General features: G+C 38.3%; 8 protein-coding genes across 8 annotated transcripts; 3 read left to right on the top strand and 5 right to left on the bottom strand.

Moving 5' to 3' along the window:
• Window positions 1-44: 44 nt before the first annotated feature.
• On the bottom strand, window positions 45-2,253 carry EV154DRAFT_491156 (uncharacterized protein). Its single transcript, XM_051599507.1, has 8 exons — window positions 2,154-2,253; window positions 2,010-2,090; window positions 1,915-1,945; window positions 1,474-1,835; window positions 1,070-1,409; window positions 616-1,009; window positions 468-557; window positions 45-394 (listed from the first exon to the last, which is right to left on the bottom strand). The coding sequence occupies exons 1-8, from the start codon at window positions 2,209-2,211 to the stop codon at window positions 125-127; spliced, it is 1,626 nt and encodes a 541-aa protein (XP_051463307.1). The 5' UTR covers window positions 2,212-2,253; the 3' UTR covers window positions 45-124.
• A 3,579-nt stretch (window positions 2,254-5,832) lies between these two features.
• On the bottom strand, window positions 5,833-8,007 carry EV154DRAFT_434405 (uncharacterized protein). Its single transcript, XM_051596764.1, has 2 exons — window positions 7,128-8,007; window positions 5,833-7,047 (listed from the first exon to the last, which is right to left on the bottom strand). The coding sequence occupies exons 1-2, from the start codon at window positions 7,891-7,893 to the stop codon at window positions 6,098-6,100; spliced, it is 1,716 nt and encodes a 571-aa protein (XP_051463306.1). The 5' UTR covers window positions 7,894-8,007; the 3' UTR covers window positions 5,833-6,097.
• A 433-nt stretch (window positions 8,008-8,440) lies between these two features.
• EV154DRAFT_410994 (HSF-type DNA-binding-domain-containing protein) lies at window positions 8,441-9,806 on the top strand (the record flags this gene model as incomplete). Its single annotated transcript, XM_051595434.1, has 4 exons — window positions 8,441-8,523; window positions 8,592-8,802; window positions 8,874-8,936; window positions 9,012-9,806. The coding sequence occupies 4 exons, from the start codon at window positions 8,441-8,443 to the stop codon at window positions 9,804-9,806; spliced, it is 1,152 nt and encodes a 383-aa protein (XP_051463305.1).
• Window positions 9,807-16,110: 6,304 nt separating this feature from the next.
• Window positions 16,111-16,862, top strand: EV154DRAFT_491148 (uncharacterized protein). Its single transcript, XM_051599506.1, has one exon. The coding sequence runs from the start codon at window positions 16,260-16,262 to the stop codon at window positions 16,755-16,757; it is 498 nt and encodes a 165-aa protein (XP_051463304.1). The 5' UTR covers window positions 16,111-16,259; the 3' UTR covers window positions 16,758-16,862.
• Window positions 16,863-17,689: 827 nt separating this feature from the next.
• Window positions 17,690-20,334, bottom strand: EV154DRAFT_491142 (armadillo-type protein). The gene is made up of 10 exons (XM_051599505.1): window positions 20,054-20,334; window positions 19,924-19,995; window positions 19,534-19,856; window positions 19,313-19,466; window positions 19,086-19,252; window positions 18,956-19,029; window positions 18,413-18,898; window positions 18,232-18,353; window positions 17,915-18,176; window positions 17,690-17,843 (listed from the first exon to the last, which is right to left on the bottom strand). Exons 1-9 carry the CDS (start codon window positions 20,156-20,158, stop codon window positions 17,928-17,930), a joined length of 1,752 nt encoding a protein of 583 aa, XP_051463303.1. The 5' UTR covers window positions 20,159-20,334; the 3' UTR covers window positions 17,690-17,843; window positions 17,915-17,927.
• A 341-nt stretch (window positions 20,335-20,675) lies between these two features.
• EV154DRAFT_491141 (uncharacterized protein) lies at window positions 20,676-21,688 on the top strand. The gene is made up of 3 exons (XM_051599504.1): window positions 20,676-20,902; window positions 20,974-21,372; window positions 21,431-21,688. The coding sequence occupies exons 1-3, from the start codon at window positions 20,684-20,686 to the stop codon at window positions 21,509-21,511; spliced, it is 699 nt and encodes a 232-aa protein (XP_051463302.1). The 5' UTR covers window positions 20,676-20,683; the 3' UTR covers window positions 21,512-21,688.
• EV154DRAFT_434395 (CrgA protein) lies at window positions 21,547-23,732 on the bottom strand. The gene is made up of 2 exons (XM_051596763.1): window positions 22,424-23,732; window positions 21,547-22,264 (listed from the first exon to the last, which is right to left on the bottom strand). Exons 1-2 carry the CDS (start codon window positions 23,280-23,282, stop codon window positions 21,765-21,767), a joined length of 1,359 nt encoding a protein of 452 aa, XP_051463301.1. The 5' UTR covers window positions 23,283-23,732; the 3' UTR covers window positions 21,547-21,764.
• A 162-nt stretch (window positions 23,733-23,894) lies between these two features.
• On the bottom strand, window positions 23,895-25,418 carry EV154DRAFT_411003 (CigA protein; the record flags this gene model as incomplete). The annotated part of the gene is made up of 1 exon (XM_051595435.1): window positions 23,895-25,418. The coding sequence occupies one exon, from the start codon at window positions 25,416-25,418 to the stop codon at window positions 23,895-23,897; it is 1,524 nt and encodes a 507-aa protein (XP_051463300.1).
• Between the last annotated feature and the right edge of the window lie 2,430 nt (window positions 25,419-27,848).

Genomic DNA, 27,848 nt, shown 5'->3' with positions numbered 1-27,848 from the left:
AAAAAAAAAAAAAAATGGAAAAGAAAAAAAAAAGAATTAAAAATCCCACACTCATATATATAACTCTCTTTTTTTTTTATTGATCATTTGACAAGTGATGTCATGAAACAGATTATAAAACGTTTCAGTGGTCATTCATGATACGACTATCACGATAGTTACGACCTCTGTTATTATTGGCACCTCTGCCACCTCGACCACGATTGTTATTATTGTCTGAATTATTATTATTAAATTGGGTATTGGGTCTGTTGATGACCAACTTATTGTCACGGAAAATCATCCCGTTCTTTGTCAAAGCCTGTTCAAGTGCATGTCCGTTAATAAAATCTACGTAACAATGAGCCTTTGGCAACTGTGTCGTAGGATCCATGGGGAATTTGATACCAGTGACCTAGATTCATTATTAAAAATATTAGATTGGTCGGAGGATTCATGGTCACACCTAGTATTTTTTACCCCTTTACATTTTCATATCCGAAGTATTCTCTTAAATCTTCATCCGTTACTGTCGTGTTGGACAACCCACCGACATAGGCTGTATAAAGATTACGTTGCTACGCTCTGTTAGTTCCTTCTTTCATTCTCTCTTTCTTTCTTTCTTTTTTTTTTTACCATGCTTTGTCTTTTAGAGTTGCGGTTGCTATTGTAGTTCTCCTCTTGCCATTCGGAATTAGCACTAGTGCTGTTTCTGTATTGATTGGGCTTTTCAGCAACCGATGAAGTCACAGGAGAAGCTTGTTGTTGTTGTTGTTGTTGCTGGTTTCTACGGTAAGAAAAGTTCAAGCCATAAGATCTCATTTCAGAAGCCATGATACCGTTATGAATATTGAACAAGAGAGAACCATAAGCGACATCAGGTAAATTAAAGTTCCACATGTTTTTATAGGCTAATTCATCTCTTTCCCATGAAGCTTCGGATTTATCCGATCCTTCCATCTCCAAAAGAGAGGGAGGGATACGGTTGACTACGTTTAAAGCGTTACGAAGAAGAGCATACTGGTGCTCACTGATGGATTTTATAAGAATCAGTTATACGGTACACAAGAAATAAAATAAAAGGACTTACTCGACAGAGTCTTCGACCTGCTCCTTAATAGCATCCCAGAGCTGCATAAACTGTTGCTGTGACTGGATCAGACGATTTCTAAAGTGATCGATTTCAGGTTGACAGGCAAATTCATTGTAAGCAATATTGTAACGGAAATGAAGACCAGCGGAGATGGTAAAGTCTGCATGAAGGGTGAGTGCCAATTGAGCCAAGAGACCTTCTCTTCCGGGACTAGCGTGAGTGACGAGAACTCTTGTCTCTGAGGTATCATAGACACTATTGGCTAACTCGACTAGCTCACCAATCTGTAAAGCGGTGGTCCACATAACACCCAACCCACCTGCAATTGTGTCCGTGCCTTTTTTTTTATTATTGTTGTGAGTAACACAGAATATAAATACAAGAGAAACAGAGAGACGTACCTTCACCATTATCAAATAATTTATGTTGTACAACGGGGCCACCCAAGCCAAATAATCTTAAGCTGACACCGCCAATATCCAAAAGATGAGTAGACGCTTCATCTAACAAGAATAGATTGTCCACTTGATATTCCTTGGATCTAAATTTCTCGATGATGGCTACATCTTCACATGCACCCCATACCGTATACACAGGTACATCTAGTTGCTTTTCACGCGAGAGAAATTCTGGGAATTCCGATAATAACGTATGAGGTGATTGTTCCAGTGTACGATACATCACTTCAGGAGAGGAGTTTAGTAATCTTGTACGAGTCTGACTAGGCACAAGTGTTGTGTATTGGATCCAATGCTTCAACGGTCTTTTATATGTATAACTTTCAGTTAGCTCTCCCTTCTTTTTTTTTTTTTTTTTTGTTATTTTTTTTTCTTCTTCTTTACCTCTCGCCAATACGGTCTAAACTGGATCGATCTAATAATCATAAGAAGAGTTAGCTTTTTTTTTTTAAGTTTCTCCCATATAAAGAGCTACTTGCCATAGAAACCAAAATCACCCGTGTGAATAATATAGTGCGCGCTGAACTCGCGTGCAAGACGATTCAATTCAGAGATATTACCTAAACATAATGTCAATGAGTTTATTCCTTCATCATCACTAACTTCTTCTTTTCTCTCTTTACCTCTTACGTCTGCAGTACATAAAATACGTTTGCCTTCGACCGTATGTAAGCTCGTCATGGATGATGATTTAGATGAAGAACAAAAAAATTAGAAAAAAAAGGGGGTGGGGGTGCGGGAAGGTACAAAAAAATGGTTTTTATACTAAAAATAAAGGGTTGGGCTTTAAATTAGGACTTTTAATTATTGCCTTGATTGTTGTCTTCCAATCCCAATGCATTAGTCAGAGATCGTTTTTTTTTTTTTTTTTTTTTTTTCAAAAAACATTATATTCATGCTTTCCAAAAACTCAGTCGCATAACTCTATATACATGGATTAAGACTAATGTATTTTTAACTTTAGTAGCAACAAACGTTACTTTAAAAAGAAGTGTGGAGCCATTGCATTTAGCGCCAGCCTTCCGTTTTCAAATGGTTCCATTTATGGGTGTTCTGGTAATATCAATGGCGTAGTGAGTGAAAAGAAATTGGTTTATTGTGTTTAGCTTCAAGATGTATATATCATAATAATTATCAGATTCCTAGACCATCGAGAATCTGCATGTATTTTCATGAACCCAGGACAAGGGAAGGCGGCTACTTCGAAAATCCGCCTTCCCTTTAGCCCTCACTAATTCATGTTGTTCTATTTTCTTTGCGGTATCTACAGCAAATGTTCTGTACGGAATATAATTTTTGTATTTAGGTTATTAAATATATATACACTTTAATATTACCTTCAAATTGTTTAGGCATAAGAACATGTTTGGGATTAAAGATATTTCTGCATTGTGAAAACGATGAGAGTAAAACCATTGGGTGAAAAATGCGGTCCAATCAGATTCATTTTATAAAGTGAGCAATGATTATTCCTATTCATAAGAAAAAAAAAACGGATATGTAAATAATAATTTAATCGATGCATAACTTTTGGTCTACCTTCAACTAAAATATCGCATACGGTAGGAGAATTGACACGATGAATTACCAAATTATTCAGCATCACCTTCATTTGCTGACCGAGCTTTATAAGGTCGGATGATGGCCTTCCAAAACTGGTTTTTGGGGTTCTTTACCTCAGCAATCGTGATATCATGCCTAGCAGACCTAACGTTGACATAGGCTACATAATCAGGTTTGAATTTGCCTCGATCTTGCTCATGCTGCTGGTTTAATCTTCCATTTGCGCTACAAAAAAGCTCAGTTTACTTTTGTTTGCTAATAGTTATATGTTTTGTTTTATCGATTTTCGATCTTTGGCAAATTAGCAACTCGCATAAATGGTAATGATCTCACTGTAAAAAGCAGAGCCCATAAAGCTAATTTTATGGTGAATACAAAGACTTGTATGGACAAGCATAGGATTTAAATATTCATAACGGTATGTACCATTTTTTTAAAATCTACATCGTATGCCACATATTAATGGCTTGTACAATGGCTTTGTCTTTTGTACCGATAGCTTCGCTAACATGCTAATTATCGCTTTATACATCTCCATCCACTTATTATTTTCATCCACGAAAGTAAGCTAGCTACGATCGCGCAAAAAATGGAGTTTGGTCATCTTTTTTATCTTTTTTTTTTTTAGTATTTAAAGAAAGATGCATTTCGCGTAAAAACAAAAGGCGTTATTAACTAACCTTTTCCCTATTGCTTTACTCCATATGAACATAAAAAAGAATAGAACAAAAAGAGGTAAGAAAAAAGGGTGTGTGAACGAATCTTATTTATAGACTGATGACCAAGAGCTGGCTTATGTCAGGATGATTTAATTGTTTATGTCTCAGAATAAATTAATCACTCATAATGTTTGAGCCTTTACTTATGATAGAAATATCACTGTATAAAACCACATGTAATGCTGACCTTGATATTTATTTATCAGTATTTCAGCATGTACCAACAATAAGGCATAATCTATGAAGAAGAAAGATAGTGATACGATACATCAATGAACCTACGGGTCTTTTAGGGAGTGCCAATTCTTCTTCGTATTAAGTGACACCCAAGAGGTCAATTTAACTTACTGCCTTGATCCAAATACAGATATATTACAATAAACATATGGGAAGCATTCACGCGTGCTTTTTAGCTTACTTTGTCGTCTTGTTTGGTCATTGCTCTAATACTTCTACACAAGACTGAGATCAAACGAGTGCAAGAGTAAAATAGTCACGAAGTATAGATCGTTCAAAATACATTCATTTGTAGCGATTACATTGTTTCTGATTGTATGATGATCTTGTTTTTGAGCTTTTGACTAGGTGCGCTTTAATTGTGTTTATGCCGCTCTTCTTTTCAACATTGTTGTCATGGCCCTGACGGCAGTGTCCCACACAGAGTATGTTTTACAATAGCGGCACATGCGTAATAGCTGCGGTGACATTAGTAAAGTATATCACTTACAGCAATGGGAATTATTTAAAGGAAGGAAAAGTAACAAATGCGCAGCAAAGGGTAGAATAAGTTCGTTTAAACAATAAAAAAAAAAAATAAAGAATAAAATATATAGTAGTTATAAAATTTGATCGTTTATTTAACTATGAACACTATAAAGACTGTATTAATAGAGTGTAAATATATAACTAATGACTCGAAAGTGGCGATAAGCAACGCTAGTTATAGGCTTATATCTCTCTTCAGCAGTATGTTGACCAACAACTTCATATAGATTTATACCCATTTATCGCATTTGACAACAAAGGGTAAGGGTGAGGTGTAGGGTAGAGGGTAGAGGGTAGAGGGTAGAGGGTAGAGGGTGGATGGTGGAGGGTGGATGGTGGAGGGTGGATGGTGGATGGTGGATGGTGGAGGGTGGAGGGTGGAGGATAAAAAGGGGAGGGGAAGGGCTAACCTAGCTAATAGCTTTAAGGAAAGGGAGCGTTGTCAACCGATTAAACCCTTCCCAATCTGACACATATTTCAGTGACTAGATAACATGAATCGAGCCCGTTAAGGCCGTGATGACTTCACGAGCGAGGGATTTCACCTTCACATGCCCACTGCACATGCCCGTCAAACATGCGGAGCGCACCACAATAATTTGCCAACATGCTAAAAGAATTAAAAGGAAAGGTGGGAGGGTGGGGGGAACGAACTTATTACCTGCTCCAAGTACTTGTAACCAGCTTCGGATTACTAACCGCTATAGCCTACTAACTCTGCTACGGACCTAATCGACTTGAAGAGAGTGTTCTCCCTATGCCCGTTCCTCAGAGTTCCCTGCAGCCTCCGGACTGCTCTAAGGATCACGCACTCCCCGCCAGCTACAGTACTCTAAGCCATAAGTATAAAAAAATAATAACATAGGCACAGAAACGATTCGGACTGCGCAAATGTTATTTTGCATGACACCGAAATGCCATACAAGATGAAAGAAAGTTTAGTGGCGGAAAATGTTAAAATAACATAGGCACAGAAACGATTCGGACTGAGCAAATGTTATTTTGCATGACACCGAAATGCCATACAAGATGAAAGAAAGTTTAGTGGCGGAAAATGTTATAGTAAAAAAAAAAGGAAAAGATAAACAAACACTAACCCCCGGTTATTATTTAGCTCGCAAAAAACCAGTCACGCCATTTGAGTAACTTAAGCCTGTTTTTTATAAAGTGAAAGCCCTCAGTTTATATGTTTAAAGAGATTAATGGCTTGAAGGGATGGAATAAAAGTACTTTATTGCTGCATATAGGCGGGACAACAATAGTGTCAATATTTCAAGTCCAGATAACATCCTAAAAATGTGCAACACATGCACATAGGCCTTGCGTTGGATCGGGTAGTAAAAGCCAACGGGTGTAACTTTACGAGATTAAAACTAGTAATGTATGTGTACTGTAAAAGATATAGCGACTGTGAGTTATAATGTAGCTTTACTGATGTCTCAACTCATCCACCAAAAAAAGGTGTATTAATTTGAATTCAGTGAGACATAAAAAAAGATGGTTTACTATATGCTGCTACTTTATTTATACTTGAATTTACATTCGATAACACGTGGACCGAGTTGCTCGACAGCCCACTTGACAGCATCTGGACTGATTCTCTGACAGTTATTTAATACTAATTTCTGAAGATGATGTTTATGAGCGCGTACTAAATTTTGAAGACCCACGCCCGTCACTGCACTGCAATCTGAAATATCCAACTTTTTTAAAATCGAGGTACGGGTTGCCACATCCTGCATAAAGGCATCTGTCACGGACAAAAGTCTGGGAACAGACACAGCCTGGAGAGAAGGACAAGCGACCACCAAATGATGCAAACCCGTTTCGGTCAAGGATGGACAATTAAATAAATGGATCCCTACTAACTGAGATAAGAATGCACCCTGTGTCACCACCGTTTCAATCCCGGTCCCGATATCAGGACCACAGCCCACGACAGTTAATTGTTGTAAATGAGGGTTTTCAATCAAAAAGGATTGTAAGACATTGGCGTTGAAGAAACGATCTTCATAGATACCAAAATTCAAGATGCCTTTACGTTGGGATACCACGCATGAATTGGGTGACCACCCTATTTTCTCAGATGTATGCCCGTAACTAAAATGCAAGGTTTCCAACTCTTTATGCGTCGTTACAATCCCATTATAAAAATGATGAAAGTACGTGCTATTCGAATGAACATCAATCGTCACTAGATGGGGACTGAGTCGGATGAGCTTATCGGCAAAGATGTTGCAGCGTATGTAAGTCAGGTTGAGTAAAGGGTATTCTGTCTTTGCATATTCCTGACCTGCCGTGAGTCCGAGGATGGACAAGTGTGTTAATTTGGGACACATTGGAATCACAACATCCAGTATATTAGACACAGTGAGATTTGTATGATCCAAGTTGAGATATTCGACATGTTTTCCAATCACTTTCAACATCCTTGCTAATGAAATAAGTAAAATATCACATCTCCTGAAATCTATGAAAACAGTCATTTACTTAGTCTCTCTTTTAAGCATACTCCTATTTTAATGTTGTGGGAAAGGAGGTGGTACTTACCCAGCGTTTCTATATATTGGCAATTTTCATCTACCAGGCCTTTGAATACATTTTGAAGTGTGGTTTGACTAGCATTGTGAAGTGCGAAGCCACGGACATGACGACCTTTTGCATAGCCGAGATATTTTCGAATGATGTTTAGTGTGGGTTTTCTATTCTCAAAGTCTAAATGACGCCACATGCCTGCCCACTGTAAAGCAAAGCGACGCCAACTCTGGGATACGGCAGAACATTGTACTCGACGATCAAAGGATAAGTAAGAGAATATGAGACCAATAACATCGTAAGGTAATCTATCCATCATGTTCATGGAGGCCGGTGGTTTCGAGGCCTTTTCTGCCTTGCTTTTTAAATCCACAATGAGTTTATAACGAGGGTCTACAGGATCGACTTTCTGTAAAGCGCGGTTATAAAGGCCCAAGGCTTTAGAATACTTTTTCTGGTTTGCAAAGAGTTTTCCACCTCGTAAATAGCCACGAGGGTCCGTGGGTGCTAATTTAACGATAGTGGCAGCATCTGCGAGAGCTAGTTTGGTCTGGTCCAGTTTCTCATAGGAAGCTGCACGACAATCCAACAAAGTAATGTGGTTTGGGTTCAAAGTCAGGGCTCGCGTAAATAATGCAACGGCCTCCTTGAATTGGTTGTCTGTGAATGCTTGTCGGGCATCGTTAAATACAAGTTTCCACGCTTCAACTCCTACAATCGATTGTGTCTTTTTGTTTCTCTCTTCAACTTTGACTGTGGGTGCTTCCTTGCGTTTGTGCATTTGCAGTGTAAAAGAAAAAAAGAAAGAGTAAACCAATTTTTATTTTTATTTTTTCTTGGTGTATTCTGTGACTGGCGAAATAAAGGGGCGGGTGACCCTCCTTTTATGAAGCTGTTTTTAAAGAGTGTTTTTAATTTAGCGGGTATTGAAGTATGAAAGCGAGCTAAAAGTATCGAGTTACATGAGAGCAGTTGAGTTCGCTCTAGAACTTTGTGTGTGTGTGTGTGTGGGGTGGAGCTCTAAAAGAGGTTTTATGAGGGGGCGTCCTCTTTGTAGCACAAACCCTCCAAGAAAAGTTAAAACGTACACTATTCTATTTAACGAGATCTGCCGTAGTGTTGTAACTACAGGGAACTATAAATAAACAAAACTTACAAAGAGCCTCTATAAACTATTAGCCTTGCACTCTTTTTTGAAAAAGTGATGTATCTTAACCCATCCATTGAAAGCCCGCCTCTTATTTTTATTATTTTTATTTTTTTTTCATTTTAGAGTTTTCCCTTTGTTTCCCTCTCTTTTTTTTTATAAAACTTATATATATTTCAATATGCTTGGTTCTTCACCACCAGAAACTCATGCCAACTTACCTTCTTCTAATAGTATACCCGAGTTTGTAAAGAAACTATTTGCGTAAGTCTTGTCAGTTTGCTCCACCTTATATGTGCAAAAAGGAGAGCTAAGCTTATTTCTAATCATAGCATGTTGGATGAAAATTCGTTTTCGCAAATATTCTCATGGGGAGCTGAAGGAGACACTTTTGTTGTCAAGGACCCCAACGAGTTTGCTAGACATATTTTACCAAAGCATTTCAAACATTCCAATTTTGCTAGTTTTGTACGTCAGCTGAATAAATACGATTTTCACAAGTTGAGGATGCCTGAAGACGGCCAACGTATGTATGGCGATCAGGTAAATGATTGGATGCCTTTTTTTTTTTATGTATAGTTATCATATATATGGGAGCTAATACAGGCTATTAGGCATGGGAGTTTCAACATCCCAATTTCAAGTATAACAGAAAAGAACTATTGGAAGAAATTAAGGTAAAATAGTTAGATTTTCATCCATTCTATTCTCTATATAACAGACTTCTCCTTCCCCCTCCCCTCCGCATCTAGAGAAAACCAACAGGAAAAGCAGCACAGGCTTCACAAAACGCATCGGTTACCACCCCTAACCCACAAACAACAATACCAACCAATGCAGCAGAAGAAGAATTAAAGACAATCGCCACCAACCTCCAAAAGGAAATTAACGGCTTAAAAGAGACCCAAAAGAAGATGACGGACAGGGTCAAATCATTTGATAAAAAATACAGTATTGTTTTGGATAATATTCAAGGCTTTAAAAAGAACATGCAAGAACAAGACACCTTGATGAAGGAAATCATGAGCTTTGTTCAAAAGAGTAATTTACCCGTCGAACAAGACCTCCAAAATATCTTGCATTCTTATAATAATATCTCCACCGATGGTCAAGGCCAACTTGAACGATTGTCTCAAAATACCATGGATCAGCAATTGCAACAAATGCAACAACAACATCAACATCAACAACATCAACATCAACAGCAGCAGCAGCAGCAACAACAACAACAACATCAACAACAACAGCAGCAACATCAACAACAACAGCAGCAACATCAACAACAACAGCAGCAACAACAGCAACAGCAATTAAATACAATGATGCCAGTGGTGCATACGCGTAAAAGAAAACGTATACAAGGGGGAGGATGGTCAGTGCCCCCGCGTGTCTTGTTGGTAGATGACGATTCCATCTTCCGTAGATTGTCAACAAGGTTACTCCAAATCGCCGGTTGTACAATTGATGTTGCCGTTGATGGCATGGAAGCTGTCCGAAAACTAGGTACAGGCAAATATGATCTCGTTCTCATGGTAATAAATATCTGAAAAAGAGATGGCACGCATGTTATTAACACTTATGATTTTTTTTTATAAGGACATCATGATGCCTAAATTAGACGGCATGTCAGCTACACGAAATATCCGACAATACGATACGTGGACGCCTATTATCTCAATGACGTCGAATACAACAGACCAAGATATCCAACAATACTTTCAGAGTGGCATGACAGACGTGTTACCCAAACCTTTAAACCAAGGTACACTGGGGAGTCTATTAGAGAGGTATTGTGCGCATTTAGTGGTACAGAGACAACACCAACAGCAGTTACATTTACTGCAACAAAACTATTCATTAAATTCAAGTCTAATCATGTCGCCACAGCTCACTCTAATTGAAGAAGACGAAAAAGGAAAGGCGCCGGAATATACCAATAACAATTATAGTGAATGGTATCTAAATAATGAAAAGAGACAAAAGATGAATAGAGACAGTGTGTGATGACTATTTCTTCGTGTTACAACTCATGCAATCATTTAAAATAAACTCTCTCATAACCTTCTCCGACCTTTTTTTTTTGGAGTCCCCCTTCCTTCTCATGTGTTACCGTCAAATAAAATAGTAAAAGAAAGGTCAAAATCTGAAAATCGTTTAGATAAAGCAAGAGCCGTACGTTGTTCAAATACTGTGACTATCGTCAACAATCGTCCCTACTACAAACTCGATATATGCTGTCAAGATCTACAATAGTTTTGATGTTAATTAAAAGACCATCCATGTTGTTTTTTTTAAAAATATCGTTTATGCTCCCTGAGAATACGAATACGAATACCTAACTGTCTCGCAACAGAGTCGAAATATGCAAAGTCGGTCACTTCTATAAATCCACACACACAAAAAAAGGAGGGTATTCATTTTGATCTTGTAGTGTAAAATAAACAGAGAAAGAAGGCAAGGGAACTATGGCTTCCATTTATATGGTAACCATGGTTTATATGGTAACCATGGCAAACTAAACAAAGTTTATGGCACGTGTGTTTTTAAGATCAAGTGGGCCGTGTAACCATAGTTGGGCCATTTCATTAAAATATCATTTAATTCATCTGATTTTGCATTTAATTCATAAAAATTTGGGTGCCCTTGGGCACCCAAATTTTTGGATTTTAGAAGGGTTTACTTAATTTTTTACGTGTAAAGTTCCATTTGTTTTTTACGAGATTTATTGAAGTGATTTAAGGGAAATATCATGATTTATTTGTAATTAGGTATTAGTGATTTGGGTTTGTAGCCAATAATGACGGGTAGCAATTCCAGCATACATTATCAGCTATATTTATAAATTTAAACAAGGCAAAGGCTGTACAAAATCTTTCTTCCCAGTTTTTGGTTGTTTAACGTGTCTACCTGTACAGCTTTCTTGTCTGCAACGTCCGCATTTGTTACTGCACAGAGAACCTTTGGAACTTCCAGGACAGTTATCTACCATGCATACCACACATACTCTTTTTCGTTTTCTGTTATTTGATAGATTGATTACTTCAGCTGTAACGTGGCGTGAAAGTGGTATTGTAAGAGGGGTGGCACCCGGGATATGTCTGGAGCGATATGCAGGGCGTATCATCTGTAATTGAGGTGATGGTGGGTTGATTGTACCAAGTGGAAAATGTTGCTCTATAGGGGGTATTGGTTTGGGTAATGCAGGTATTGATCTTATAAACCTGGATGGGGATTCAGCAAGTACTCGAACACTTTGTGATATTTCAATATTTTTGAGAACAGTATTTCCGTATTTTTTCCTGTCTTCTAAAATGTTAAAATATGATTTTAAATGCCCTGGTGTCTTGTAATAAATATTGGTATCATGTTGGCAATGTTTAGAGTTCCATGTTAAAGCGAAAAGCTCGAAATTCGGTTTTTCCGAATCAAAAGGTTGGTATATAGATGTATTCTCTTGGCCTTGGGTATTAATTAGAGTTTCAAAAAGACATACTTCTTCCTTTGTATGAACAGCAGTTACAGCATACAAGGTGCCTTGACAATTCGATAGATATTTGGATTTGAACTTGTTAGCGGAATAACCAATTTTCGGAAGCTCTACCACAGGCAAAGAAGCGAGTTCTGTCATCCGACCTTTTGTTATTTTAACTTTTTTTGGAGCAAGAGATTCAGTAGGCCTAATTCCAATTGAGTTGCCAAATGTTCTGGGTATATCGACGACACCAAACGTTTCATTGGTCTGTTCAAAATTCAAGTAGCTCCCATAGCGTTCACAGGTATAATTCATAACGGTATCGTGACCTACTTCAGTTCTTAATAAATTTATAGCCAGTACAAGCCAAGGACTATAATGACCTTGATGCTTTTTACCGTATCTGTTAATTGATCCAACCTATGATGATGTATAACTTTCAGTTTATGAAATATTTGTTAAATCATTTATTACTTACATTGAGGTTATGATATAACCGGTAGTCGGCTAAAATTGAGTCGGTCAATCTAACTGATGCATTGTAAGAAGCAAACCTTCGAACAATGTTCATATGGCATGCTCCTTCAACCGAGCTTGTTCCTCTGGAGCATTTATATGTCATGAGATTGTTTTTATCCAGGCCTTTTTCGGTATATAATGGAGGCCCATTAACAACGTCTGAGACATGCCCTTGCTTCACCGAATCCAACACATGCAGGGACATGGCAACAGCTGCGTCATTGAAGAGTTTAAGGCCGGAATGCTCACACCTGAGAGGACCGTAGCTTTCAAAAAGGTATTTCAAGGCGGGGTATAATTCTTCGGCTGGGGGTATATGCCTTCTTACACGTTCGAATATCCAAGCAGGGTTTACCAACATCCGTGTCTTCCAGTCCGTACCAATACTTTCAAGATAACTTTCTACTAAAGCTTTATCCTCTTGGTCACATACATACATGATGTCACGGAAACGACGCATGAAGTCTTTTTGCATTCCATGAGACTTATTAATTTTGATCATGTCCATAATATGAAATCCATCTTTTAAAACACGAGAGTCGACAGAATTCTTATTGGTATTGATTGGTGAAGAAGTGGTATCGCTGCTAATGGGTGGTATTTGTATGATTGGGGTATTAGAAGTATCAGAAACTACATTATGTACTCTTTCTGAAGCTGTAAACAGATATTTGCATTTGATATAAACAGTGAAGGGTATATCATGGAAATCACCTAAGGTCAGACCCTCATTGTAACACTCCAAAGGGTACCCAGGAATAGTTATCTTCACAACTTTTACAATCAGTGCACTGTTGGTATGAAGTGCTTCATGGGTATTATTTGTAGGAGGGGTATCATCATTGCATATATAGCCGTATCCAGCAACAGAGGACGAGGCAGATTTGTCCAAATGAATTGCAATAAAAGAACCGGCTGTTGTGTTGACAGTTACTTTCTGATGAACTGTGGGCATATGTTTGTATCTGGTATAAATTTCGTATGACACCCAAGCATCCAAAGCTGCATAATTTATTTGCTCTTCTGAAAGGATTGGGGCTTCCCAATTGCCACAACGAACAAAATTTGTCTTGGGTAACTGCACCTTCAGAACAAGCCCACATATATCGGCCAAAGATGTATTTCTTCTTTCAATGAGATCCTTATCTTTGCAAAAGGTACCAAGTTCCAGTTGACCAGGGCATTGTTGGAGACCAAAATAGCGAAATCTTGTAAGATCACCGCTGACGTTTTTTCCGATTTTGGCTATTTTAGTATCAGTGAGGATCTTGATTAAATTTTCAGGTAGATTGTCTGAGGCGAATGAGTGTATTCTCATCAAGTAGACAGAATTACCGTAAGCGATTTGCACCAAAGCTACAGGAACGAACTTCAAACCAGACTGCTCACTGATGGAAATTGCTGATCTTTTACCTCTTACAGCCCATTCGCAGTCAAATCCAATGGCAATTGTACCCTGCTGTAAACATTCGTCAAGAAGTTTTTGGCATGATTGATTAATGTCGATAGTAGTACTTAAAATTGATACCGTTATGTTATCTGGCAATCTGGCTACGGGGTAATTTTTGAATGGGCTGTTCAAATCGACTTGTTCTGTTAAAGTTGGATTTTTATGAATAACGTCTTTCAGGAGAGAAGGTATTGTCGATTCCAAGAACAACCGATCACCAAGAACATTGTCCGTGTAGAAAAGCTCTGGCATTTTAAAGCCATACTTTTTATAGCTCTCCATCATGTTATTAAAAGATGGAGCCAAGTGTTCCAATGACTTTGTAGGCGCAAGTACTTGTAGGCGAATTTCTTCGTATTCGTTCAAGAGGGTATACAGACATGAAAATGTTGACACCCCATTGATTTTGGCCATATGTTTTATAATCTAAAAAAAAATTAATTGCTGGCCTGTGTTGTTTGGATATGAATTCTGATGTGTGCATACCTTAAAAGAATGGTCTCCTTTTAAAACAATTCCATCCAAAAGTGACGTGTGATGATTCATATAAGGCCTGAGTTCATCTATGATTGAGCAATAAACATAACTTATGTAATTGGCTGAAGGTACATATCCGTTGTATCCGTTTCTATCATTAAACGTCGAGAACTCTGGGTATGTTGTAGCCGTAGAAACATTTCCTACCAGCTTCTTAGCCATCTTTTGTTCATCAAGCTTATCTTTTAAAGCATCATAGTACTGGAATTGAATGGAATCGAATTTTTCTGTATGATTTATTCGTAAAATTTGGTGCATTCTATGAGGGCCGGCAGCATTTTGAAATTGTGTGCGTAGGAGCCTTACTAATTGCTTTGAAAAACCAGAACGATGGGTAAGCACAGCAGGGAAATCAGCCTGAACCCTTGGTGGTAATTGTCTAATAATTGAAGATGCATATCCCATAAATGTATGAACGGTTGATTTATTTGTACATTTAAGTCGAACACTCAAAAGATAGAAACAGCTGAAATGTTTATAGTTAGTATGCATTCCATAGTCTCAAACCAATTATGTAACTTACTCATCCAGATCAATTATTCTTCGAGCCTTTGTTTTTTGGACCCACTCTTTTGCTAGTAGTGGTTTTGCGCATGTTGGACAGTGCAAAGGAGTCTTTGTCAAAAACTGAGGGAGCCATACAAATACTCTTGGGCGGTAAAGCAGCTCGGGATTGATTTTTTGCTTTAAAGAAAAAGAAACGCTTGGAGGGTTGATCCAAAATGTGCCATTGATATATTGACTTGGTACATTTCCACCTTTGAGATTGTCCTGTATGCCTCCAAGATAATTATCAAGACATCCATTTTCAGGAATATTGGAAATACTGTTTTCAAGAGCATTAAATTGCTCCTCTGTGAGCTCGTCAAGAAGTTGAGTTTCATCAATATCGTCACTATCTTCGGCATAATCGACATCAAGATCCACACCAGCAGCTTGATTAATGTTCTAAGTTACGTATAAAATCAGTATGCTAAATATTTTAAAAATCATTGATCTGGTAATACCTCGTCAGCAATATTTGAGCCAATGTTTCTGTTATCTTCACTCGTGGCAATGCTTTGAGATGATGCTGTACTAATATGCTTATTCAAGGATACGTGTAAGTCGCAAAAATTACAGCATTGTTTATGTTAATTTTTTTACCTCTTCATTGTTTTCTGCAATATCATCATTAGTTGCTTGAGATTGTTGAATCACCAATGTATCTTGTAAAATTGATAAATTTTCTAATTCAGAATTACTGCTCTCCGCTTGTGTTGCAATAACATTTGAAAAGCTTAAACGGGATTGATTGACTAAATGAGCCGGTTTAGGACCAGGTGCTTTAGATCCAGGTTTACTTTTAGAGCCGGATGGACGCCCTTTTTTTTTGAGAGAAATATTTGACATCTATTTTGGAGTTAAGACTATTTGAAAGCAATGTGTCTATTGAACGACAATCAATTAATCAATAGATATTCCTTACTTAAATTATATGATGTATGTATTCTGGTACAGATTAGATGCTTATTTTAAAAAACAGATAGTTAAACAAAGAGAAGAAACGGTGTTTTATGTGGAAATTTGATCAATTTATAAGTGTCAAAATTCACGAGGGGACAAACAAAAGGCACATAGAAAAAAGAAAAAAAAAAAAATTTCAAACCCAGTTACACTATTTCGCGCACATTTATTGGCTCCTTACACTATTTCGAGCAATGTTATTGGCTCCTTACACTATTCCTAGCACTTTTATTGGCTAGATTTGGCCCGACTATAAGCGTACCGTCATCAAGTGACTTTTTTGTTGGACAGGAATCATTGTTGGGCGGTATCAATTTCTGAAGCCGCGACTTTCTACCTCCTGAAATGACTGTATATCTTGCTCCATTTCTCTTTTATTTTTCTAGCTGTTGCCCTTTTTCTCTCTTTGTACCCAAATAAAGTAGAAAAAAAAAAAAAAAAACTTGTTATTAAAAATTTACTTTTATATCGATTGCCTTTTTTATAATTTCAAAAGTCAAAAAAAATAATATACAAATGCAGTCAACAGGCTATTATCCAACAAGCCAACAAGCTTATTTGGTTCAACAACAGCAACATCAGCAGCAACAACAACAACAACAACAGACGTCTCCTTTACCCCACCGACCACAAGCGTTAAACCAAGTGATTATGGAAGAGCCTCTGGAAGGCGATGAGGAAGACGATGAGGAAGAAGAAAAGAAACCCATGAGACGGTCAGGTCGTCGCAAGATCAAGATTGAGTACATTGAGGACAAGACTCGACGTCATATTACATTTTCAAAAAGAAAGGCGGGTATCATGAAAAAGGCGTATGAATTGTCCACACTCACGGGTACCCAAGTCTTGTTGTTAGTCGTATCCGAAACCGGCCTCGTTTATACCTTTACCACACCCAAACTTCAGCCTCTCGTCACTAAACCAGAAGGCAAGAATCTGATTCAATCTTGTTTAAACGCTCCTGATACCTCTCTGGATACAAATCCACCCTCTTCCTCTCCTTCAATGGTATAATCTTTATATAATTTAGTTTTCCGGGAAATCTATTTTGTTTTTTCTCACACTTATTTTATTCATCATTAGGGAAATCTGTACCAAGCTCAAAAATAGTTTCTCTCTTTTTTTTTTTTTCATAACTATTATAATTATTATCATTAAAAATCTCTTCCTTCTTTTTCTTATTGAATGGATCCACGTCTTTTAAAAGACTGGATAGCTTCATCCGTTTCTGCCCTGATGGTTAATTGGATTTGATGGCGTGGTAACATGACAACATGAATTAAAACGCTACTGATGCTAATGCTAATGCTGCCGCTGTCTGCGGAGGCGGAGTCTGCCTCTACAGCAATAAACTCTTGGCCAATCACTTGAATGACATTCAGATGCCATAATTTACCAAGACGTCTGGCTATTTTCTCACTTTCTGTGACGGAACATTCAAACTTTTGCTTTTCTTCCTTTGTCAAGGCAATCCAACGTTTACCAAATGCCTATATGAAAATTATGTATGTTAATAACACATAGTTTGGTATTGGATTATATTGGTTTACCTCTGTATCACCCTCATGGTGACCTTGGCCTAAAAAAAGAGATAAAAAAGTTAAACTTGGATCAGCGGGTTACACATAAATACAAATACCCTATAGAAAAAAAAAAGGGTCAGTGCCACAACGAAAAAGGTTATACCTATGAACAAGTTCTATAATTCTTTTACCTGGGTTATTCTATCATGATATAAGTTAATAAAAAGGAGAGAAACATACGTAAAAAAAAAAAAAAAAAAAAAATAGAGAAAGCTTACCCAATGGTGTCTTGTTGCTGAACGTTAATTGATAATGTACCACGAGGATGGTCAGTATGAAAATCATCATCTATTAATATACATCATCATTGATAAGCAAAAATCATGACATTTTTTTTTTCATCCGCTAAAATAATTTCATTACTTGTCAAGAACGGATTGACACTCTTGGGTCGATTTGGGTTAGCAGAAATCTAATCTGGATGTTTGAGATACACTTTTTTCCCAAATAAAAAGGATGGAGAGGTTTCACTACTTACTGCCATGGTGGATAGTGTAACATCTGTCTCTTGTAAATGCTTTTCAAATTCAACATCCTTCATCATGTCACTAATCTCTCTAGAAATCTACATTTTCACACAGTTTAAACAATAAATAAAAATTCAATGAATGATGGGTTTTTCGCTCTCTTTTACCTGCTGCTTTTCAGGCACGGGAGATTTTTTATACTCCTTTAAGATGGGTTCCAATCCCGACAGCCAAGTCTTACTGCGCAAGATGCATCTTTTGATGGCTTGTAAAGCACACGTCTGCAAATCATCATCATGAAGTAGTCGAAGCCATTTAATCAATTGCGTCATGCGATCGATATCCGATGATAGACTCGATAGATAACCATGCTCCCCCAAGGTCTATTTTTGTACGCTATTAGCCTTTTTTTTTTTGAATTAAAGGATTCAACTTTACCCAGAATGCGAATTGTAACAATAGGGGCGGGATCGTATCTCCATGCGTGTTTTTTAATAAATCATAGGCTACCTTTACAGAACATTCTCTTTTGGTGGTCTCTTGTATTTCTCCTAATAAAGCTGATTGAAAATATATAAATTAATATATGCAATGGCCTTTTAGCTTATTTTTATCGAACCTTCTTTTAATAGGCTGCATTGGGTTTCAACATAATCATCGTCCAATCTTTTCTCTGTTACAGCCATAATCTGCATGACAGTTTCAATATACCATGCATTTCGATCGACATGTTCATTCAGACGATTCAGGAGCCAATAAGCCAGTTTGGTGCTTTGAGCACACGCATCGATCAAAGCAGGACTGGTATTCATTAAAATCTCTCTGTGCATTACCATGTCTAAATTCTCCATGGCTTGTGTCACAATGGTCTCGTCAAAGGGGGCAGATGCAACTGTATCCCCAATCAGGGACCCATCCAGCCATCTGGGTCGCCATAGACTCACGTCCACATACGACATCCCTATCAGCCCCAGGTATTTCAAATTGAGATTGCTGGCGTTCAAAAAAGGTTCTAGCACCACAAATGGGCTCTCATCTGAAGAGTAACAACTGAGTAAAATAGGGTCCATATCCGACAGCAATTTAATACACTCCAGAACAACAGCTACATTATACACAAGTTACAATTACATTTATAAAAAACACTTGTCTGGTTGCTTACCAAAGGCTGCGTCTACCTTTTTTTCCATCGCATGTACACACTCCATTACAATATCATATACTTCCTTTGGCGACCTACATCTCTAAATTAGTCAAGTCTCCTATTCCCTTGACCATTTTTTCCCCTTTACCCAATGTTCAGTTGCAAATAAATACTGTAAATAGCCAGACAGTCCATATGAGCCCAGGGCGCATACACGCCATGATATACAAATGATTTATGAATTCTCTTTTCAATCAGCTGACGATGAATCCTAAACACCACTGGCAACAAGTCTCCAAACTGTTCTGCGTGGTCCTATGTAGATATGGGTGAGTAAATCTTGAATATTACCTTTTCTTTTTTTTACAAGTGTACCACTAGAATGAGCTTCCAGACGGAGAGAGCAGCAAAGACTACACTAAAGTCCTTATCTTCCAACGCTTGTCTCAGCGGGGCTTCCAGACGATCAATGGTACAGCGTGTATACAAAAAGTATAGGGCCATCACTGCCTTCTTTCTCACCACTTGCCTATGAGTATTAACTATTTAGCCTCTTTTCTTATTTTTACATTCCGCTCCATATACAAATGATCTACTTTGGGAAGGTCATAGTGGCAATAACGAGGTCTAGAAGACTATCGAGCATTTCGGGATGTTGTAAATAACACATGGCGTTTAATGCAGCACATACGTCGAGATAATTCTGGCTCTTGAGATCGCGTTGTAGCGTATTAATTAACATGATGCCGAGTTCATTGTTGCGTTGCAGGAATAATGTACATGCAAGGTAACCCACACGTTTGTCCATGACGGATTCTCCGCTCTGTGAAGCCATGATGGCATAAATAATGCTAAAGTCCACCGAGTAGCCCAGCATGTAACAATGGATTAGGCGGGTCAGGTAATCCCGCATCCGGGTCTATCGTTACGAAGAAAAAAAAAAGGTTATTGGTTTGACAAGAGTGAAGAAGAGAGACGGTGCTTACGGAGGAAATGTCGGGTGAACCCATACTGCGTGTTAATTTCGAGAGTTCTTCCGTGACATGACTTGTTTCTTCCTATGCACTGAAATGAGCTTATGAATAGAAAAAAAAAAATAATGGAAAGGGTTATTACTGATTTGCTTTTGGCTTGTGTGATTCTTGTGATGAATTCATGAAATTCAGTGCCTTGTCCAGAAGCAATGAATTCCGAACTAAAGTAAGTTTGTAATCGCGACATTAAAGAAATAACAATAAAAAAAAAAGGGGTGAGCGGGAAGAGAAAAAAAAATATGGCCTGTGCATTGATGAGAACAGTAAAAAGACCATGTGTGTGTGACCCACGACGCCTCCTCCAGAAAAGATAAAGGGGGTGTATGGAAAGGGAGTTCGTACAAAAGGATAAATGAACCCAATGTGGCTTCTAAAAAAAAAAAAAAAAAAAAAAAATGTGTGTGTGGGTTATATACTTCAGCCACAAGTGATTGTCTTTCCGAAGACGACACTTCAAATGAACAATTTACGATGTTTACTATGCATTGAACTATGCTATTTCCATCTATATTTTATGGATACACTTTAAATTATAAGAGCCAAAAGATATGTAAATTAATGCTTTTTAAGCTGTTACTTCAAAAAATAAAAATAAAAAAAATAAAAAAAATAAAAATTATTATTATTCAGCCCTACGGAGATGTTTATAAATACAAGGACAGTTTCCAATGATATTTCTTTTTCCTTCTCTTTTTCTTGTTTTTATCAAAATATGAACCATCAGAATTCACCACCGCAAGAGACAGCATTACCTACACCCGTCAGTCCCACCGTCAGTTTTGAATCACTCATCAGTCAATTTTCCATCAACACAAAGAACGACGCTGGCACGTCAAAATCATTTCCCTGTCCCGATTGTGACCAAGTATTCCACCGGGCACATAGTCTAAAGTCACATAGAGCCACTCATTCCGACGCAAAACCCTTTCAGGTAAGGTAAAGCACTGATATAAAAGTCTAGATTATGTTCCATGCAATACTAACCAACCCTTTCTTGTTTAGTGCAGTGATTGCGAGAAACAGTTTTTGCGCTTGCATGATTTAAAAAGACATCAGAAACTACATACGGGCGAAAGACCCTATCATTGTCCCGTCTGTAAACGATCATTTAGTCGACTTGATGCCTTAAATAGACACCGAAAGACAGAGGGAGGATCAGCATGCCTTAAAACAAGTCCAGTCGTCAAAAAAGACGCTCTCTATCACCATATCCCTTCCATGACGTCACAGTGGCAAGTAAGCCCTCCACCATTAGCGACACCGCTATCCCATACTAAGCCCACCATCCTCAATTCAGCCTCACCCTACAGTCCGCCCTTATTACCTTCCTTAATACAATTAGCTCCCAACGATGACCTTGTGGAAGACTTACGCTCCAAGATACACGACCTGGAAATCGAGGTATATATATACATAAAAAAAAAAAGAATTCAGTTGACTAAAAGTAGCTTACTTCTAGAACCGTGTGTTGAGATCCCTTCTATGTAACAATGAGCAAGACAAGGAATTTAAAAGACAGAAAAGATCGCCCCAAGGATAGGGGTTTTCTCCCTAAAAGATTGTTTTACTTCTATGCATGACCCGAAAACTTTATGACCCTTTTATGCAAAATAACTAATAATAATATAAACACACACACACACACACACATATACACCCACATAAATGAAACAAGTTTTATATGTTAAAATAAGTAGTAAATTAATTTTAATTCTAGATAGTAGGGTGGAAAATGTATGTGGCATATTAAATGTGTGTATATATATAAATGTAAATGAATGTAAATAAGTTATCTAAGAAATACAGCATGTGTTTAAGGAACCCGATGCATTGGGATTGTTTAAAAATAAGGACCATTGATCATGAAATTTATCGACCCAGGAAACAATTAATAATACACGTTCTCGTACAGTGCGCATACCCAACAGTGGCAACTTTTCTTCTTCTCCCAAAGGCATCATATTCACAATCCACCAGCTTAGTATCACTCGATCCCGTTGTGCACCTCGTAGTACAGGTGGATCTCCAAGCGCACTTAGCCAGTTGGCCATACCGCCCTGTTGTTGTTGTCGGTGAAGTAACAATTTATCCACAAACGTCGCCAATTCATCCAACAATTCATCTGTGCTTTGTTCCTGTCGGTTCTTTTCCGCTTTCTCTGGCGCCTGTAACGTTGTGTTGGCCGACGCTTGTTGCGGCTGTAAATGCGCTTTTGGTCGTGCCGCTGAAAGGCCCCGCACATGCATTTGTAACCATGGTGCTCGGCTAGCTGGTGCTTGCGTTTGAGGATGTGCTTGTTGGGCCCACGATTGGCGTTGTTGTCCCATGCCAATTTGCGCAGGTCGAGGTGTGGCCATTGGTCGAGCAGCCATAGGACGGGCAGCCATAGGACGGGCAGCCATAGGACGGGCAGCCATAGGACGGGCAGCCATAGGACGAGCAGCCATAGGACGAGCAGCGGCAGCCATAGGACGAGCAGCCATAGGACGAGCAGCGGCAGCCATGGGACGGGCAGCCATAGGAGCCGTAGCAACGGGGGACATTGGTTGCTGTTGCTGCTGCTGTTGCTGTTGCATAGACTGTAATTGTTGCTGATGTTGACGAGCACGCATAGCACTTGCTTTCAAGATCTGTTGTTGTTCCAGTAAATGCTCTTGTTCTCGGTCAATATCATCGATACGTTCGATATCGGCCATATGGTAACCATCGATTAATTCAAAATGAAGGACTTTAAAACGATGAGAGCCGACGGCTTGGACGATGGACCTGCCATCAGGAAGAGTTTGTACATGCATGAGTTCGAGGATGGTGCCATATTCAAAGAAGGGAGACTGATCTTGTGAGGTACGTTTGCGTCTGGCGAGACACATGGCAAAACGTCTTCGAGAGGATGCCATGATGCGTCGGAGCATGAGACGGTAGCGAGGCTCAAAAATATGAATGACACAATTGATATGAGGGAATGAAAGTGAGCCGATCAGTAAAGGGACGCGGGTGTCTGAAGCATCAAAATCGTTAGCGACATGGACATCCATGGATTCGTCATCTTGTTCATAAAGTTTAGTAAGGATTTCGGTAAGGACAGTGGTGGGTGGCGGACAAAAGTCTAAAGAGTCACGACAAAAGGGACAGGAACGTTGGTGGTCGAGAGAACGCACAAGACAGTTTCGACAAAATGTGTGACCACAAGGTGTAGTGGTAGGGTTGGTAAAACGAGTACAGCAGATGGGACATTCGCTAGTAATGTTCAAACTATTTCGAAGTGCTTCCAACGAATGACTGGCTTCGAAACTGACAACAATGGCTTGCATGGCTTGGAAAATCACATTGGGCTGAGTGGGAATGGTGTGGATACGTTCACAGTTGGGTGCTTTGCATAGGGTATCATTCTGAGGGATACAAGATTGACATACAGTGTATCCACATGGTAAAGTGGATGGCTTATTTAATTTGCCGTGACAGGAAGGACAGATGCTGAGCGCTTGCGTCACATGATGCGGTTCAAAACAAACTACTTGCTGTTGCTGTTGCTTTTGCTTCTTATAGTCTACTTGTTGAGCGCCTACAGGTAATGTGTCGACCTGGTCATGGGTGCGTTTATTGGATCGTATACTTTGCAGTGTTGCGTATTTTTCTCTTTTTTATAGAACAAAAAAAAAGAAAGGATTTGCCTTTAATGGTAAAAAAAAAAAGTATATTTTTTTTTATTATTCAGTCTGCTTCTTTTTTTAATATAATAATTGGCGGTAAACCATGACAACAGAAAAAAAAGAAGAAAAGAGAAAGAAAAAGATGAAAAAAAATTCTAAAAAAAAATTTCCAAGGTCTATTTAAATGAAAAAAAAAAATAGAACTCGATCGATCTTTTTTTAATTCTTTATTATTTCTACTTTTGGATAAAGTTCATCGATCGGTTTCGTCATTCAGATAAAAGCATGTTGGTTGGTATAAACAGGGTGCAATTGACGTTCAATATAAGTGGAGAAGGTGCTTGAATTGGTGCCAAAAAAGGTATGACCTTGAGACGCAATGATGGCATCCACCATTGGAATCAGCCATGGATTCAATTTAACCTTTTCATCCACTACCTCGATCTTGCTTAGTTCCATCAAATCTTTTTTAAAATCAGCAAGCACAAAAGTACACGGGAATGTCCTAAATATCTTGCGTAACAATGGATGCTCTCGCGGATTGGGACAATCTGTAGCTATAAAGATGGTTGTTTTTGCAAATCGATCGTTCATTCCATCACCCTCTACTTGACAACTCGGTAGCTGGCTTCTTCCTAGTCGACTTTGGATGTCCGATGGATGATTCACCGTGATTGGCTTGGCATCATCTCCCTTCACCACATTACTTTCGCGTAACTGCTTAATCTCATATTCTGTATTCTCTTTTCTGTCTTCATCATGCTCTTCATCATAATGCATGACTCCGTCAATCGACAAATCCGTGTAATCGTCCACCAATTGATGATATATATCGTCAATTGCAATTGAGGCTCTTGTCTTGAACATACCATCCCCCACACGTAAATGAATACCCACAAATTGTCCGACTCCACCCAACTGCTGTACCACTTTGGCTGCTGTATCCACCAACACGGGATTCTTAAAGATCATTTCTTGTCTAATAAACTGGAGTAGCTCTGCATGTTCTTTAGACTGGGCCAATACACGTGACGTACCAAACACAGACCCGAAATGAATTAATTTCTCCTTGATAGATTCCAATGTGCTAAGATCAATGCGGTTGACAAATCGAGTTAAAGGAGTCTTGGATTCGGGTAAATCATACACTCGGAAATCAAAGGGTGAATTATCCTTGAATAAGTAGGTGTCATCTGCATCTATCTGCAATGTCCCATTGAGCCACTCTAAACTAAGGTCCTGTCGAAATACAATACGCACTTTTCGATTCAATGCCTGCAGATCATAGAAAAACGTCCAAGGTACTGCTGTCCACCGAAAATAATTAAGACACTCCGTACTCAATGGTTCTCCTTCCCTCAACTCGGAGCAGTAACTAAGTCCATTCTTCGTCTGCAATAATAGCCGCTCGTACATTTTGTCGAACCGTAACCATGGAAACGCTGGATTGCCTAAATAGACTGAAGGTAGCAACAGTGTGCGGTTGAGGTACGACGCTAGTAAGAGTGCATTCTCTAGTTCGATGCGTTGATTATGGAAACCTGAGTGAGGTAAATACGTAATGAACTTTTCATCTTTGGTGGGTGTATGTAATTGAAATGGGGATGGAAACTCTACTGGTAAAACATTGTCCTTGACAATGTGAACAGATGACGCATGTGCTGCTTTCTTCTTGTCTTGTTCTACTTTATCTATAAACGTGTCTTTCTTTTCTACGCCAAGCAAGACATAAAAAAGTACACAACATACCAATAAAAGGAGCACCAATACACTCCTTTTCTGTAGTAGACTGTCCATGATACAGTGCTCACTGTACCAATTTGCGGCTTTATATTTTTTTGCGTTTTTTCAAACTCCCAATTTGAGCTTTTTTAATTGGCCAATTTACGGTTTTTTCAATTCTCAATTTATGGGTTTACCAAACCTTAATTTACGTTTTTTGTTTTTTTCCAGTCGAGCTTGATCAAAACGATTTTGAGCAGGACAGCCGAATGCAAGAGATTCAATCTAAGCTCTCGCAAGAGAACTTTTTAAGACACTATAAATCGTATTCAATTGACCAGAAAACTTTGTTTTTATACTATCTTAAACTAAAGCTTTTTAAAGCTGCCAAAGCTGCAAGAATGGCTGGAATAAACGAGCGTACCGGACAACAATGAGTTAGACGACTTACAACAGACCTTAAATGGTATATACACGAGAAAAATACAAACAAAATTGACAGGACGAAAAGTCAACTCCAAGATGAACATAAACAATATCTGATAGATTATTTTGATGAATATCCTTAGGCCCGTACCAAAGATGCAGTTGATAGCTTAACTGAAAACTTCGAAAACTTTAGTTTGAGGGAAACAGTCGTTGGAGAGTTTATTTCCAAGGAATGTAATCTGTCGATAAAGAAAGCAACTCGTCATCCTGAACCTTGAAATAATCCCGATGATAGCTTCGGTTACGTCGAGAGTGGTCTAAGACAGAAATCAACTTCATCAACAATTGTATTTTCATCGATGAAAGTGCCTTTGACATTAATATGAGGCCACCTACTGCAAGATCATCTCGAGGAACTCCAGCTGTAATCATTACACCTTTGACTAAGGCAGATAGTCATACTACCCTTGGAGCTATTTCATCAATGGGAGTAGCTAATATTGAAATACGAGTTCCAGTACCTCCCAAAAAAAAAGTGGTAGGAAGTCGTAAAAGAAACGCAACAGCTTCAAAGAAATCTTTTTCTGCTGGAGCCAACTCTGGTCATTACATTAATTTCATTAAGAAAACATTAGGTCAAATGAATAAATATCCTGAAATGAAAGGATTTTATCTTATCATTCACGACAAAAAATATGGATTGATAGAAACGAGAGGTTATGAATGTGTTCATTTTTCTCCTTATTCCCCAGAGCTTAATCATATTTAGCAATTTTGGGCAGTTCTTAAAAGTAAGGCTAGAAGAAGCCAGTTCGAAAATACTGAGGATTTAAAAACTAGAATTAGTGAAGCTTGTAATGCAATTCCATATAAATCAACGAAGAAGTAGAAACATACTATATATAATTGATCTTCTTTTTCACTCGGTCAGCACCGCAAATATGGACCCAAACTCAGTAAACCAAAATGAACAATTTATTGTTATGTAACTGTAATATCCGATGTCTAAGAGACAATAATTTCAATCAAATATAAGATAATCCTTTTTAAATGCTTAATTTGCTCTTGTATATACATTATATGTTCATGTTTGTTAAGTCGGTGATTGGTATTTGTTGTAGCGGTTATTCTTACATGTTCCGTATTTACATTAGAGTAGTTATACCTATGGTGAGACAGTCCTGTGATACACCAGTAAGGTCTGCTACTGCTGCTGTTGCTGTTGTTGTTGCTGTTGTTGATATTGCTGTTAAGATACTATTAGGGGTAGAGGAGGGCCCGAGATTCATATCAGTGTATTTCCTTTTCATCGCGTGGTTTTGTGATTGTAAATTCTTGATGGCTTTGGCAACTGCTTCAGATGATGAATTCTGGTCAATAAGTTCTAATACATTGTATGTTCGTGATCTTGGGTATCCAGTACTTGTGCCAAAATATCGGTAATATGCTGATCTCCAAGACGATTTCGATGCGAATGTGACCCCAAAGTGTACAAGTATTGAATAGTTGGGTCATCTGGGTAAAGTGAACAGGAGAGACTTGTTCATAGGTTACTTGCGCTCATACCGACTTGACACCTTGACATCATATATAACGTTGACTTTGCTTCTACCTTGAATTGCATTGGTAAATAGTTTAGCCTGTCAACCATTTGAGCCCTTTAAAAAAATTGGTATGTCGGTTCCCGGCTGTTCAGAAATAAAATAGGCAATGAATGGATTCAAAGGCATGGTATCAATATACTCTGGGATGCGTCTTTTACATACAATCAGGCAATTACAAGCCCAACCTGTAGAAGGGAAGTCATAGTAAGCAGGAATATCGCTGGTCTTTGCGTCTTTGGCAACAGGATCAGATAAGGTATCAGTACATATAATTAGAACAATAGGGTCCAATTTATGTCTATTAAAAGCTTCAAGACTGTAATTTATGACTCTCTTTATAAACAAGCTGTTAACCGTATGTTAAATTTCAATGATTATTGGAGGAAGGTTCAATACTGATGATTTTGTTTCTAGGACAACATCTGAGCGAGCGCCATTGTCCCACTCAGGATTCCCTACTAGGTAATTATTT

Source organism: Mucor mucedo (assembly GCF_025094135.1).
Source record: "Mucor mucedo strain NRRL 3635 chromosome Unknown EV154scaffold_3, whole genome shotgun sequence".
NCBI classification, from domain to species: Eukaryota; Fungi; Mucoromycota; class Mucoromycetes; order Mucorales; family Mucoraceae; genus Mucor; species Mucor mucedo.
The sequence above is the reverse complement of the archived record's forward strand: the minus strand, read 5'-3'. Positions and strand labels throughout refer to the sequence as shown.